The sequence below is a fragment of the Thecamonas trahens genome (genome assembly GCF_000142905.1).
Source record: "Thecamonas trahens ATCC 50062 unplaced genomic scaffold supercont1.20, whole genome shotgun sequence".
NCBI classification, from domain to species: Eukaryota; order Apusomonadida; family Apusomonadidae; genus Thecamonas; species Thecamonas trahens.
Window position 1 is genome coordinate 148,056 of NW_013657660.1, and position 14,188 is coordinate 162,243.

The 14,188-nt window shown below is 66.7% G+C and overlaps 5 protein-coding genes across 5 annotated transcripts; 2 read left to right on the top strand and 3 right to left on the bottom strand.

The window, feature by feature from the left end:
* Positions 1-67: 67 nt before the first annotated feature.
* AMSG_04615 (C-4 sterol methyl oxidase) lies at positions 68-1,392 on the bottom strand. The gene is made up of 2 exons (XM_013902836.1): positions 1,251-1,392; positions 68-1,030 (listed from the first exon to the last, which is right to left on the bottom strand). Exons 1-2 carry the CDS (start codon positions 1,377-1,379, stop codon positions 446-448), a joined length of 714 nt encoding a protein of 237 aa, XP_013758290.1. The 5' UTR covers positions 1,380-1,392; the 3' UTR covers positions 68-445.
* A 194-nt stretch (positions 1,393-1,586) lies between these two features.
* AMSG_04616 (uncharacterized protein) lies at positions 1,587-8,456 on the top strand (the record flags this gene model as incomplete). Its single annotated transcript, XM_013902837.1, has 2 exons — positions 1,587-7,215; positions 7,310-8,456. 2 exons carry the CDS (start codon positions 1,587-1,589, stop codon positions 8,350-8,352), a joined length of 6,672 nt encoding a protein of 2,223 aa, XP_013758291.1. The 3' UTR covers positions 8,353-8,456.
* Positions 8,365-9,354, bottom strand: AMSG_04617 (uncharacterized protein; the record flags this gene model as incomplete). The annotated part of the gene is made up of 1 exon (XM_013902838.1): positions 8,365-9,354. One exon carries the CDS (start codon positions 9,352-9,354, stop codon positions 8,365-8,367), a length of 990 nt encoding a protein of 329 aa, XP_013758292.1.
* Positions 9,355-9,988: 634 nt separating this feature from the next.
* Positions 9,989-11,415, top strand: AMSG_04618 (uncharacterized protein; the record flags this gene model as incomplete). Its single annotated transcript, XM_013902839.1, has 2 exons — positions 9,989-11,344; positions 11,400-11,415. The coding sequence occupies exons 1-2, from the start codon at positions 10,017-10,019 to the stop codon at positions 11,413-11,415; spliced, it is 1,344 nt and encodes a 447-aa protein (XP_013758293.1). The 5' UTR covers positions 9,989-10,016.
* Positions 11,346-14,187, bottom strand: AMSG_04619 (2-acylglycerol O-acyltransferase 2). The gene has a single exon (XM_013902840.1). It carries the CDS (start codon positions 14,114-14,116, stop codon positions 11,516-11,518), a length of 2,601 nt encoding a protein of 866 aa, XP_013758294.1. The 5' UTR covers positions 14,117-14,187; the 3' UTR covers positions 11,346-11,515.
* Position 14,188: the final 1 nt, after the last annotated feature.

The window sequence follows — 14,188 nt, forward strand, 5'->3', positions numbered from 1 at the left end:
TCCTGCGGGCTCCTGCCGCCCCTGCCGCTCCGGCGGCGGCGGCTGACCTGCCGCTCCGCCGCCGCCACCCAGCCCACCCTCAATGTCTGCACGCGCTCACCGCGTCCGAGACATCGATGCTCCTGGACGAGGCCAAGGAGCTCGGCATCGATCTCCGCCTCTAACTTTACACACTTGCCGCGGCCTCAGTCCCGGGTCCTCCGCGCGAGCCGGGCGGAACGCCGGGTCGGAGTGGTGACCCCGGTGGCGACGACAGCCTCGGTTGATTCGGCCGAGCCGGTGTCCGAGTCCGAGTCTGAGCCCGAGTCCTTGGCGGCGCCATGGGTCTTGCCAGCAGCTGACTCGTTCTCGGGGAAGGTGGCCATCATCTTGCGCTTAAAGGTGGTGTCGGTGCGGAAGACCTTGTCCCAGATGGTAAAGACCGACGAGTACTGGGTGGTAAACGTCATGTGGTGGACCTGGTGGGCAGGCGCACCGGCCCAGCCGGGCACCCAGCGGTTGAGCGACCACGGAAAGTCGTAGCCCGAGTGGACCTCGATGGTCTGGACGAGGCGGACAATGAGCCAGACCAGAGGGTGAGCAAGTGGTCGCAGGTGAAGATCGGGCCGAGAATGGTGCCGAGTCCCAGGATAGCAGTCTCGGCCCAGTGGGCATACTCGGCGGCGATGCCAAACGGCTCGTTGTTCTCGTGGTGGATCTTGTGGATGTGCTTGTACCAGAACGGCCGGTGGAGGAGCCGGTGGCACCAGTAAAAGTAAAAGTCCTCGATGAGGAAGCAGAGCACGCAGGTCTTGGCGATGGAGAGCCACGACGGGAACGGCATCTCGATCCGCATGCCCATCATGGTCACAAAGTAGTGCGTAAAGGCAATCATCGGGCCCTCGATAAAGACATGCAGAAAGAGTAGCGTCTTGAACACAGACCACAGCCGCTCCTTGCTCGGATACGAGCCAGCCTCGATCTTGTACTTGGCAAAGTACGGAATGGCATCAGCAATCATGTACGGGACCGCGCAGCCAAAGTAGCACAGCTGCTCCCCGTCCGCCACCAGCCCGCCACCCGATCACAGCACCCACCCACACCCACACCCACACCCACACCCATAAAATCCCCCTCCCACACACATTATGAGTCACTATCTCCCCCCCTTCCCCTCCCTCTCTTCCTCTTCCTCTCCCTTCCCCCGCCCACGCGACATCCCACGTGTCAGCCCCTCCCGCCGCCCCTTCCCCCCCCCCTGCCCCGCCTACCTCGTGGATGACAAAGGTGCCAATGTAGACAAAGGTAAACTCGGACATGTTGTTGAGGCAGTACGACCACACGGGAGCAAGAATGTGGTCGCTCCCGTCGCCGGCAAGCATCGTCGTGTTGGTCGCCATCCTTCTGGTGCCCAAAGCGTCGAGTGGCGCTCCCTGTCGGCCTGCGGCGCAACTCCAACCCTCCGCCAAACAATGGCTGCTCACGTCAGGCACCTCCGACCGGAAAAGGTCGTCACCCGGCCAACCGCCGATCACGATCACGATCACGATCGCGAGTACGAGCACCACCCCACCCCCCCGCCCCACCCACCCACCCACCCACCCACCATGCCATCCCCAGAGGCACGCTCGGTCACCCGCAAACGGGACGCCATCCAGACAGACCTGGCCCTTGCCCGCAGACGTCGGGATGACCTCGAGGCGGCGCACTCGGTGGCCACTGCCCCGCAGCACTCGACACGGACCTCGGTGGCCGACCACGCCATGGCTGCGGCTGCCGTCCGCGGGGCGGCCAACGCTGAGCGATATGCGGTGGCGCGGGTCTCGGTGGAGGCGCTCCGCAAGCGGGCGCACATCTCGCACGTTGTCCTCTCCAACAACGCCACCCTCCACGAGGTCGGTGCCGCATCGCTCGACGCCCGCCGCCGCGAGGACCTCGCCGACATGTCCAAGCTCGACTCGGCGCTGCAGCGGGCGGCGACGTCTACGAGCCACATCACAGAGCCGCTGCCGGACACGGTTGCGCGCGCCAAGCTCGAGCAGCTCTTCTCGGTCGACAAGCTGCGGGTGCTCAAGGCGAGGTTCGAGGAGGCCGACGCCGACGGGACCGGCGGCCTCACCGAGGACCAGTTTGTTGATGCCTTCTCAGCCCTCCTCGCCGGCGATCTTGTGCCATCGTCGCGCGCCGCCCGCGACGCCGTCCGCCTCCTCTTTCACAAGATCGACGCCAACTTTGACGGCACCGTCGACTTTGACGAGTTCCTCTCCTACATGTACGCCGACCTCGAGACCTCGGCCTCGAACCTCAAATCTGCCGCCGGCTCCAAGCCCAAAACCTTTGCCCAGCGCTCCATCAGCACGCCCTCACCGCACCGCGAAGCCATCATCGGTGTCTTTGCCCTTCCCAAGGCCCGCCTCCTCACTGTCTCCAAGGACGGGGTCTTTGCCGTCTGGCCCACCACCTTCCTCCGCGTTCTCGCCACCCACGTCCACTCGTCGGCCACCACCGCCTTTGGCTCGGCAGCGTCGACTCAGGAGACCGGTGGCATCTTTGGCTCGCTCGCTTTTGCCAGCGACCGCGCCCCGGGCGCTACCGACGATGCCAATCGCCTCTTTGGCCCCACAAGCCGCACCTCGTCGGCGTGGGTCACCGACGTCACCTTTCTGCCGCTTCTCCAGCTCCTTTTTGTCGCCACAGACAACTTTAAGCTCTCTGTCTATCACGTCAAGGACAACATGGTCTTTGAGCGCCTCGTCGTTATCGAAGGCGGCTCTGCCTTTTCCGCTGCCGCGCCCACCCCGCTCATGGCCAACGTCCCGCTCTGCATTGACGTCCAGGCCTGCCCTCAGTCCAACACTGCCGTCCTGGTGCTCGGCGACACCTCGGGCACCGTGACTGTTCTCGAGTTCTCCACTCGCGAGGCCGTCTCACTCGGCTTTGCCGCCCTCCTTGATCCCGAGGCCGTTGCCGCTGGAACCGTCTCGACAGCCCTCTACACCCACGCCCTCCTCCCCTACTTTCACCACCCGACTGATGCACCGGTCATGACCCAGCCGTCGGCCCGGGCGCGGCCGGACCTGCCACCGTCGGCCGCCGCCGCCACCGCCGCCGCCCTGCCTGTCGAGCCGACCCCGCACGGCGCCCCGCTCCTCCCTGTCACGCTCCCACTGCCAACCGGACGCGTCGACGAGACTCAGCTCCTCCCGCGGGTCGCCGCCGCCCAAAAGGCCATCTCGCGCTGGATCGGCAAGGTCATGGTCCTCCCGGACATGACCTCGTTTGCGGCGTGCTCGACCAACTCGTACGCCGCCCTCTTTGTCCGTCACTTTGACACCAAGGCCGGCGCCCAGTTTGAAAAGGTGTGGGCCATTCCCGGCGGCGTCGCCGACTTTGACTACTGCCCCGCAGCTTCGGGCTGGCACTTTCTCGCCACTGGCGGTATCGACCGCGCCGTCCGCCTCTGGAAGCCAACCTTTGCCTCCTCCGAGCCGCTCGCCCGCCTCACTGGTCACTCCCACCCGATCACCAAGGTGGTTCTCTCGCCTCCTACCCAAGAAGTCCTCGCCCTCGCCACCGACAACACCCTCCGTGTGTGGGATCTCGAGAGCTACAGCCTGCTGCACATCATCGAGCCGTTCGCTCCGCTCGCGCCGAACGAGCTCATCGCCTCGCTCTTCCGCGATCCCGACGGCGACTACCTTCTCGCCACCACCACAGACATCATCCCCTGGCGCGTTGTCCTCGCCTCGGGCCCAGAAACCTCAGAGACTCTGCTCCGCGGCCGCAACGTCGCTGCTCTCTACGAGCCGTTCTTCAACGTCGTCATCAACGTCACTTCGACAGGCTTTGTCCGCGTCTGGGACATCTCCTCGGGCAATCTGAAGAACACTTTTTCGGTCATCGAGCGCAAGACTTCCAACGCTCTCACCTCGCTCCCAGGCTCGCTCGCTGCCTCGGAGCTCCCGCAGCACTCGTCCGAGCAGGTCCAGGCCGGCGAGCTCGAGTTGGCTGTCCCCTCGATCCTTCCGCCGTTTGCAGGCGACGGCATCGATCCGCACGAGCGCCGCCTCGCCAACGTGCTCAAGGCCACCCGCGCCGACCAGAGCTCCGCCACCTCGTCGTCGTCCGCCCGCGGCGCCAAGGCCGCCAAAGCCGCCAAGGCCTCTCGCGCCCGCGACGAGCTCAAGTCCAAGCTCGCCCGCCAGTTTGTCGCCGCCCTCGCCGAGGAGGACGTTACCGCCGCCTCGCTCGCCGGCCGCAAGCTCGTGGTCGGCACCTCGCAGGGCGCGCTTTCGGTGTGGAACTTTAACAACGGCCAGAGGCTGTGGGATCTCGACGATACTCTCACTGAGCCGGTCATGGCCATAACTGCCGCCGTTCAGCTCTCGGGAGATCATCGCAAGGCGGCCGGTGCGCTCATTGCCTCAGCCACCGCTTCCAAGACCCGCGTCCTCGACCACCAGACCCGCCTCGACCTCTACAGCCAGCTGCATGCTACGCTGGCCTCGGCCGCCTCGGAATGTTCCCGCACCATCCTTGCCACAGGCTGGTCGCGGGTCCTTTCCATGTTCAAAGACTCGAACGCGTCCGGCGACGACCGCAAGTGCATGCTCAACCATCCATCTGGCGCAAGCGCCGTGTCTGCCCCGCGGTCGTCGCCACCGCCGCGGGCGGCGGCCTCACCGCGTAAGCGCCGTGCCCGCGCCACGCCCGCGCCTCCTATTGCCTCAGGCGTGGCCTCGGCCCGCCGCTACCCGTACACTCCACCGTTTACCAAGATTCGCGCGGACCTTGCCGCCGGCACCTCGTTCTTTGACTCGGCCCATACCAACATTGACCCGTTTGAGGAGACGCCGCAGTCGTACGCGTCGGTCGTCGAGGGCGTGCTCTCACCGCACAAGGCGGCCTCGCGGCGGAGCTTCGAACCAGGAGGCGAGGGCGCAGTCAGTGCTGACAACTCGGCCGCCCGCGCCCGTGCTCGTCGCAAGAAGCGCCGTGCCCGCCGCCGCCGCCGCGCCCAAGCCAAGCTGCAGACCTCGGCCGGCTCGGTTCCCGGCCTCAGCCTCTCGCGCACTTCGATTGCAGATCTCTGGCTCTCACTCGGCTCGGTCCAACCTGCGTCGGCCGAGCCCTCGCCCACACCACGGACTCACTACGCAGGCGATGTGGCTGAGCTCACGGCATCGACTACCCGCCCGATTGTTGCTGTCCACATCTCTGAGGTGCCAGACACCGAGTCGTCGAGCTCGGAAGCAGAGTCGCCAGGTACCTCGGTCGACTTGCTTGCCAACGCCATTGTCAACGAGCTCGGCGAAATGCCTGCCGCGCTTGCTGGGCGGCAGCTCAGGCGGCAGTTCTCGCTCCTCGCTGACGCCAACGTCGACAATCTGGTGCTCGGCCCGGCCAAGCTCCTCCAGCCCGAGCCGACGAGCCCCGAGGTGACCGATTGGCGCTCGTCGTCGACGGCGGTGCTGGGCAACAACCCGCGGGTCCGGAACGTGCGCGGGACGCGGGCAGACGGCTCAACCCTCACCGAACTTGCATCGCTGGTCAAGGTTGCGGCCCACGCAGGGTGTGAGTCGAGCTCGGACTCGGAGGCAAGTGGCTACACCTCGAGCGACTCGGACGCTGTGTCGTCGTCGTCGAAACTCTCACGGACCAACTCGGATCGGTCACGGTCGCCGCTCCTCTCCGAGGCAGCGGCCACCAACGCGTCGATCACCTCGCTGCTCTCTACAGCGTCGGTCTCCAACCTGCGAACGGCATGTGGGCGCCGCGACCGCACCGCCGCCTCGCTGCAGCGCCACGACGAGGACGTGCTCTCGATTGCCTTTGCCGCGCCCAACATTGTGGCAACCGGCTCGTATAACGGCAAGATCTTTGTGTGGACTATGGGCTCGCGCTCGCCGAAAGCTATTCTCCACGCCGAGGAGCACAAGGAGGCGTGGGCGACCGGCGGGTTTTCTGGCGAGTGCGCAATCCGGGTCCTTGCCTTTGCGCCGTACCTCGCTCAGCTCGCCTCGCACGAGCTCCCGCCGCTGCTTGCCGGGTGCGGCGACGGCTCGCTGCGGATGTGGGATGTGCGGACGGGATTCGAACGCGACACGCTGCACTTGGCGAGCGCCGAGGCCGGCGGCGGGCCTATCACTGCGCTCACGCTTGATCCGCTCAACTATTTTGCGTTTACCGGACACGCCTCTGGCCGCGTCATGATTGTCTCGCTGCAACACGGGCGCGGGAGGCTGGTGTCGGAGGAGGAGGGCATTGTAGTCTCGCACACCATGCCGATTGTGGCGTTGAGCTATGTGTGGGGCGGAGCCGCACACGGGGCGCAAGACTCGCTGGTGGTCTGCACTCCGGGCTCAGTCTCGCTGTACAAGCTGTACCTCGGGCGCGACAGCTCGCACGCAACCACACTTCGCGGCGTCGAGCTCACTCACATTGTGGCGGCGTCTCTCGTCGGCCACTTTACCGAGGTCACCGCTCCGCCGGTATGGAGCATGGCGGCGTACTCGGGGCCGATGGCGCTGCGGCGTAGCGTGCTCGCGTCGTCGTCGAGCCGCGCGACTGCGCTTGCTGCGCTGCGCGAGCACGCCAACCAGGCCATGCTCGTCTCCAAGTTTCGCAACAAGGTCAAGGCCCGACTGGCGGCACAGCGGCTGCCGACGACCGATCCGTACCTCGGGAGCGAGTCAGACTCGCAGCTTGTTGTGCCGTCGCTGCTCTCGAGCCAGGAGTCGCGCGACAAGAACCCGTACCACGCGCCGTCGATCCCATCGGCGCTGCCGGCTGTGCCGCCAACTGACCACTTTTTCCGCGAAGCCAAGTTCCCCAACGTGTCAGAGAAGCGAGTCTTTGTCCACTTTCCGACCGCGTCCGACACTCCGCTCACCTGCCCACCGTTCCGGGCACTTGCGAGCGACCCGTCGTTTGCGCGGCGCATGCGCAAGATCTACGGTGTCTCGTGGACAGCCAAGGCCTCGTACAAGCGGCTCAAGCGGGCGCTACCGCGAATTGTGCTCAAGGCTGCCGCCCATTTGGATGACCCGGCCACACTGGAGACCATGACCAAGGTACCGGCCGAGGTGGCCAACCGCTCGTACGGTGGCGGCGCTGCTGCCGATGAGCGCCTCGCCACCGGCGAGGTGCCGGAGCATGGTGTCGAGACTGCAGCTGGTGCCGATGGCGCCGAGCAGGTCGATGACGACGATGTACCTGCTGCCGGCGCGCCTGCGAGTGAGACCGCCGCGCCACACTCACAGACCGACGAGGAGCGGCTGCGACGCGGGGCGCGCAACCTCATGCTCACCTACGCAGTCGGGGTGCGCAGTCGGGGTGCCCGAGGCCGAGATGACGTCACGGCGGCGCGGGTCGGTCATGGCAGACATTGCAGTCCGGCACGGCGCGGCGCGGTACGGCGCTGTCGATCATGAGACCGAGACCGAGGCCGCAGCGGCGGCGGCGTCACACGCCGGCTTCTCGCACGCCGCCGAAGTTATTGCGGCGACGGCGTCGATGCGTCACGGCTCGCAGTCGATCAACATTGCGCGATCCCTGATGCGCGAAGGCTCGATGGAGCGGGTCCTCTCGGACGTCTACAAGTCGTTGCTGCAGCCTGCCGAGGCTGCGCGGCAGGGCGATGCGGGCGCATCGCTGGTGCTCAGTGATGACGACGATGACGGTGACGATGACGGTGACGATGACGACGGCGAGTCTGCGGATGACGACGGCCAGCAAAGCGGAGCCGACTCGGAGCCACAGGCCAGCGACGGGATCGAGCTGGGCGAGACGGTCGTGGCCGGCATCGGCTCGGGCGTCTCGTTACATGTCTCGCTCGAGGGCGAGGGCGAGGCTGAGGCTGACGAGGCGCGCGACTCGTTCCCGACCAGCCCTGCACCGGCGAGCAGGCCACTCGAGGCGGCGAGCCACGGGGTGCGGAGCAGCAAGCGGCGTGACTCGGTGGTGATGCTCTCCCGGGCGCTGCACGCAGCCAAGGTAATGGGTCGGCTGCGGGCGGGGCGGCGCGACTCGGATACGTCGTCGACAGGCTCGGCACGGTTCCTCTCGCCGCGGATGCGGCCCGGGCGGCGGCTGTCGACCGACTCGGTCGACTCGGACTTGTCGTCCGAAGACCCGCTGCGTGACCTTATTCCCGAGGACGAGCGGCGGCGCGGCGAGGTGACGCTCCCACCGCTGCAGTTTGGCCGGCTGGCTGACTCGCTCACGCCGTCGTTCCAGGCCCGAGTCAAGTCGACGCCGCAGTTCCACAAAGCCGAGTCGCGCCGCGACGTCTGGCGCCGGACAGTGCTCAAGAAGCAGGCGGACCGTACGTGGGACGTCCACAAGCAGCACAAGTCGGTGCGGCGGCGGTAGATACCGCCTCGCTCACGATGTCTTGAGCTTGGAGAGGAGGTCCATCCGCACGATGCGGCGGCTCGGGTCGACAGCGTCGCGAATGAACATGTCCGCAAAGGCCTTGCCAAACTCGAGCTCCGAGGCGCGGAGGCCAAAGAGCGCCGAGACGTTTCCGCCCTGGGTTGGATCGGTGGCTGAGACCGAGAGCGAGATGTGGGCGTGGCCATCGAGCAGCTCCGCCGGCGTGAATCGGGCGAGCGGCGAGTGTTCGTCGATGTCGTGCATGAGGGTGAGCGGGAGTGCAAAGGTGGGCATAAAGTCGCGGCGGAGAGTGAGCGGCAGCTGGTGGCGCCAGGTCGAGCCGTCTGGCCCAGTCTCAGAGATGGAAAAGGTGCAGCGGAAGGAGGCGTTGATGAGCCTGTTGTCGTCGCGCTCGTTAGCGATACGGAGCATGACAACAGGCGCGCCCATGTGGCAGGCGAGGACCGCGCACGACGAGGCGCAGATGCGGGCGCGCGGCCGGGCAAAGCGCGAGAAGACCAGGCCGGTGACAAAGGAGAAGCACATGACCTTGAGCAGCGACTCGGCGCAGAGCATGATGTCCATGTATGTGGTTGAGACCGAGTACTTGCCCAGCCCCAGGCCGGTCAGCACGTTGAGATTGATGAGGATCTTGTGGCCCATGGTCCGCGGGGGCGGATCAAAGCCAGCCCCATCGAGCTGCTGCAGGGCGACACAGACGAGCGCAAGCGCCGTGTAGAGGACCGCCACCCCGGCCACAAACACCGCCCACGGGCACGAGACAGCGTAGTAGAAGCCATCCGCAGCCAGCGAGAACCGCTTCCCGCCCCGCCGCACATACACCAGCGCGTCCTCGGCACGCAGCGCCTCGCGCGCCGCCCGCCACCCGGCCACCGCCGCCGCCGGCACGCCCTCGTTCACCGCCTGCACCAGCGTCACCCGCCGCCACGCCTCCTCTGCGTCGTGCTGCTGCAGCAGTGGCGACGACGGCGAGAGCATGGCAGGTTGGAGGGAGACAGGCGTGGCTCATGTTGGCTGGGTGCCCACCCTGGTCGTCCGCGCCATCGATCGCTGGACAGCCATCTGCCGTGAGTCATCTGCCTGCACTCTCCGTCTCTCATGATTGCCCATCGTGGCCAGATCGGTGCTGTGAGGCATGTCCGCTGGCAGCTTCTGCGTCGGCTCGCCGCCGCTCACTCGTGCCACACTCAGCCGTTGCCTCCCCCCTTCCTCCTCCCCACCCCCACCCACCCACACCCCACCCACACCCATCCCCCAGTCATGCCGAGACGGACGCTGGGGGACCTGCTGGCGGCTAGGAGCTCGTCGCCCACCGCACGCATCGTGACCGTGGCCGAAGACGGGAGCGCGGGCGGGGTTGGTGGGCGGGTGGTGCAGGCGGCGGCGGCGGCGGCGGCGGCGACAGAGGGACGGGACGAGGCTACGGGCAAGAGGTCCGGCAGGGGTGGGGGCACCGGCAGGGGTGGGGGCAAGACTGGGGGTGAGGCACAGCGGCTGGGCGATCGGCTGGCGGCGCGGCGGAGGGCGGGTCGGCGTGGGAGGATCGTGACCGTGAGCACAGAGGGAAGCAGCGAGGTGCTGGCTACGGTGGCAGAGCTGGCTGAGGCCGCCAGCCGGGGTCGGGGTGCAGTGTGGCAGCAATGGCGTCGCGAACGGCATCGGCATCGGACTCGGGCTCGCAGTCAGGCGATGGCGGATCGTGGTCGGCGTCGGGATCGTACACGGTCTCGCTGCCGGCGTCGCCGACACGAAGCCTGTTGCCGACAATGGAGTCGGCAGTGTTGCGGCCCGAGGGTAGGCATGGGCTCGAGCAGCCAGCGTCGCCACCAAGCCCACGGATTACGGTTGCACCGGCAAGCCTGACGGGAAGGCGGCGCGGCAAGGCGGCAGCGAGTGTCGAGGACTGTGACGAGACTCAACCCGGCACGCCGCAAAAGCATAGCAGCCCTGCCGAGCAGCTGCGGGCGGCAGGTGATGAGCGGTTCGAGGCGACCAACTCGGTAGTGGCGTCGATGGACGCGCTCGTGGCGGCGCAGCACCAGGCGCTTGTCATGGGCAACTTTCGCGAGGTGGCCAAGGCGCGCAAGGCAATTGTGCAGGCTCGGGCGGCGCTGCCGCGAACGATTGCCGCCGACCTTGGTGTGGCGCGCCGGCGCGATGCCGAAGCGCTGGCCCAGATGAAGCACGATGTGCTGGAGGAGTTTGAGTCCGAGACCGCGGCACTGGAGGCGCGGCTGCGGGCCCAGGCTGCGGCGCGGCGCGAGGCGCTTGAAGCCAAGCATGCGCGCGAGGAGGAGGAGCTGTGGGCCAAGGTTGAGGCCGTGCCTGTCGCCTTTCACTGGTCGTCGTCTCTGCTCAACGCGGCGGCCCGGATCGAGGCGCTCATGGCAGCCGACGAGTGGGACGCGGTCGAGCGCGCCATGCCGCAGTTTGAACGGAGCAAAGAGGACGAACTTGCGCGGTGCACTGGCGTCGCGCACGCCAAGGCGATGCGACAAGTTGAGTCGCTGCGCAAGCGGCAGGCGCGCCAGCTCGACCGTGTCGACGATCGCAACCGCGAGCGCCGCCGGCACGCCCTCGCCAAGCGACGCGCGCATCGCGAGCGCATCCATAAGGCCTTTCGCAACATGGCGGCCGACTTGCAAGAGCACTACGCTGTGCTTGGGCGGCGGGCAAACAAGTTTGGCCACGCGTTTGGCCTTGCATCGGCGGCAGGCAGCGGGCCAGCAGCGGCGGCGTCAGCGGCGGCGCGCGCAGAGTACGATCCGCAGCTCTCGCCGCTCTCGCCTATCAAGCGGCGGCAGCTCGAATCGGCGTCCGGCGTGGTGTGCGACTCGCCGTCGCGGCCGCTGACTCCGCTGCGAGGTGCAGCAAGGTCGCCATCGCGCGGGGGCCGCAGCTCTCCGTCGCCCGGCGGTGCCGTTTCCCAGCGCGCAGGCCTCCGCACCCGCCACAAGCCCAACCTCCTGTACATTGATCCATCCCATTTTAAGCTGCGGATTCGGAGCGAGGCCGCGCCTCAGGGCGGCACGTTTGTGACCGAGGTCCCGACCGCCAACAAGCGGACGGCGAGCCGGCCGGTGGTCCGCCTGCCAACAGTTCAGCGGCTGGCGCTCAATAGCGAGGAGCAATGACCGCCTCATTCGAGGGCGGCGGCGGCGGCGGCGGCGGCAACCAGCTCTGGATCGAGCTCGGGAACTAGCTTGAGGACCGCGTCCGGACAGCCTGCGGCGGCCTTGTAGGCGTCAAAGACCGCAAGGAGCTCGGTAAAGTAGCGAGCGTGGATGGTGTCGATGAGTTCGGCCAGCTCGTCGGGGTCCATCTCTTTCTGCTCGTTGAGCGGGATGTGCGGGACCGGGACCGGGGCGCCAACGGCGATGGTGACCTTGGTCGGGACCGGCATAGATGTGTACATGCGGCCCATGGGGAAGTGCGGGAAGCCAAAGCCGAGGTGCTTGACGGTCCACGATTGGAGCTTGGGCAGATGGACGTTGGAGAGGATCTGGTTCTCACCAAAGGAGAAGATGGGGACGAGGGCAACGCCGTTCTGGACGGCGAGACGGACAAAGCCCTTGTGGCGGGTGACGCAGTGAACCACATTGGGGTCGTCAGTGTGGAGGAACATTTCGGCCTGTCCGCCAGGCACCAGCATGACCGACCGCTCCGAGGCGAGGGCGGCGTTGATGGAGCGGCGCGAGACGTCGCGGACGCCGGACCAGAGCACAAGATCGCGCATAAACGGAGTGCGGCAGACAATCGTGGCAGCGAGCGAGTCAAAGGTAACGCCCGGTTGCGCCTCGCGCCACTCGCGGCAGAGGCCAAGCCAGATGCAGGTGATCGGGTAGATGCCGTGCGGATGGAAGCCAAACAGGTATGTGGCGCTTGGATCGAGCGGCTTGCCAAAGACGGTGGCCGAAAAGTAGCGCGAGGCCGACGACCAGAGCCAGTCGCGAGTGCACCACCATTCCCAGCGATGGGCGCCGGTGACGTGCGGCGCGTCCTTGTAGGTATGCCAGTAGAGGATGAAGAGGACGGTGACGACGAGCAGACCCGGAGTGTGAAGGACGCCGGCGAGCATGCAGAGGAGAGCAAAGGCAAAGTTGGAACCAACCAGGAGGGTGACAAAGAGCGCAAAGGCAATGATGCCGCGGGCCTGGAGCGCCCAGCAGAGGCAGAGGAGGACCACAAACTCGACGAGCGGGAACTGGAATAGAAAGTTAGCGACCAGAAAGGCGCGGACGTCGAGCGCGAGCTCGGTCAGCGATGTGCCGAGGACTGCCGAGTCGGACGACGACGTCGGCTCGTAGCGGAACCAAAAGACTGAGACAAAGAGGAGGACCTGCGCCACCAGGCCAGCGGTCCCGACCGAGGTGATGAGGCCGGCCACAATGTTGACCTTGGTGGCAAAGAGATAGCCGACGTAGAGCGAGAGGAGGAGGAAGACGCCGTACATAGACCACCCGAGCGCTTGCAACAGGACATAGACCGAGCCGCCGCGGAAAGGCTGGTAGAACCGGTATAGATTGCGGTACTTGCGCGAGCCGACCATGCCGTGGGTGAGCGGCGCGGCGGCAATGAGGAGCACGGCGGCAAGGACGCCAATGGGGAAGGCGTACGCCGGCACAGCATCGTCGGCCACAGAGACCGAGTACGCCGCGTCGGCGTGCGGCTGGCGCTCAGACGCAATTTCCAGAAAGACAAAGCAGCAGGCCGAGACGCAGGCCATGAGGAGGGTAAACGTCCCGACCGTGTTCCACCGCGCGCCGGCAAAGATCGACGGCGGAACCACGGCGTCGTCATCGTCAGCATCGACAAGGGCCGGGAGCGGCATCAGGTCCGCGGGAGCCGATCCGGGCGAAGCAAGTGTGGAAGCACTGCCGCGGGCGGCAGCCAGCGCAGGGGCGAGCGTGTCCGAGCCGGCCGACGAGTCGAGGTCCGAGGTCGACGCCAGCGAGAGACGGATTCGGTAGGCGCGGACCGACTGCGAGCGCCGGAGCTTGCGGACCGACGACGCGCGACGGAGATGTGGCGACTCGAGCGCATCGTCCGAGTCGGAGGCGAGCGGCTCCGAGTCCGAGTCGACGTCGTCGTTATCCGAGCCGAGCGTGCTGGGGCGGAGGCGACGGCCTGAAAAGTAGCCCAGCGACCAGAGGAGGGCGACCTGCGCAAAGAGGCCGACGGCGCCGATGGAAGCGACCAGGCCGTCGACCGGTGGCGGTTCGTTGCGGACGCCGACAAAGAAGACAAAGACAAAGGCGAGGATGATGGACGAGCCGTAAGCGATCCAGGCCACCATCTGGATGAGGACAAAGGAGAGGCCACCCTCAAACGGCTGCCACAGGCGGTATGAGTCGGCAGTCGAGGCGTACCAGCCCGCAAGCGCATGGGTCAGTGGCGGCGCGACCAGAACCGCCAGCAGGAGCACGTAGACTAGCGTCTGCGTCGCCGTGCTGGTGTTCTCCGGGTTGTTCTCCGCGCACAGATCAATGGCCAGAAAGACCACAAACGGCAGCGAGGCGAGGACCGTCGGCACCGAGAACAGCGCCCAGTTGCTCTTCCCGCATGCCACATTCCCACCACCTGTACCGCTGCTCTCGGTTGTGCTCCACAGCCCTGCTGGCCCTGCCGCCTGTCTTGCCTCGGCCTGCCTGGTCGCTGCCGTCAGGTTGGGCGAGCTTGCGGATCGGGAAGCCAGCCCGCTCGCGCCTGGTGCGCCCACCCTGCGTCTGAGGGTGGACATAGCAGAGAAAGAGAGAGATAGTGTGAGAGATAGTGTGTGTGTGTGTGTGTGGTGGTGGAGAGGTGGTGGTGG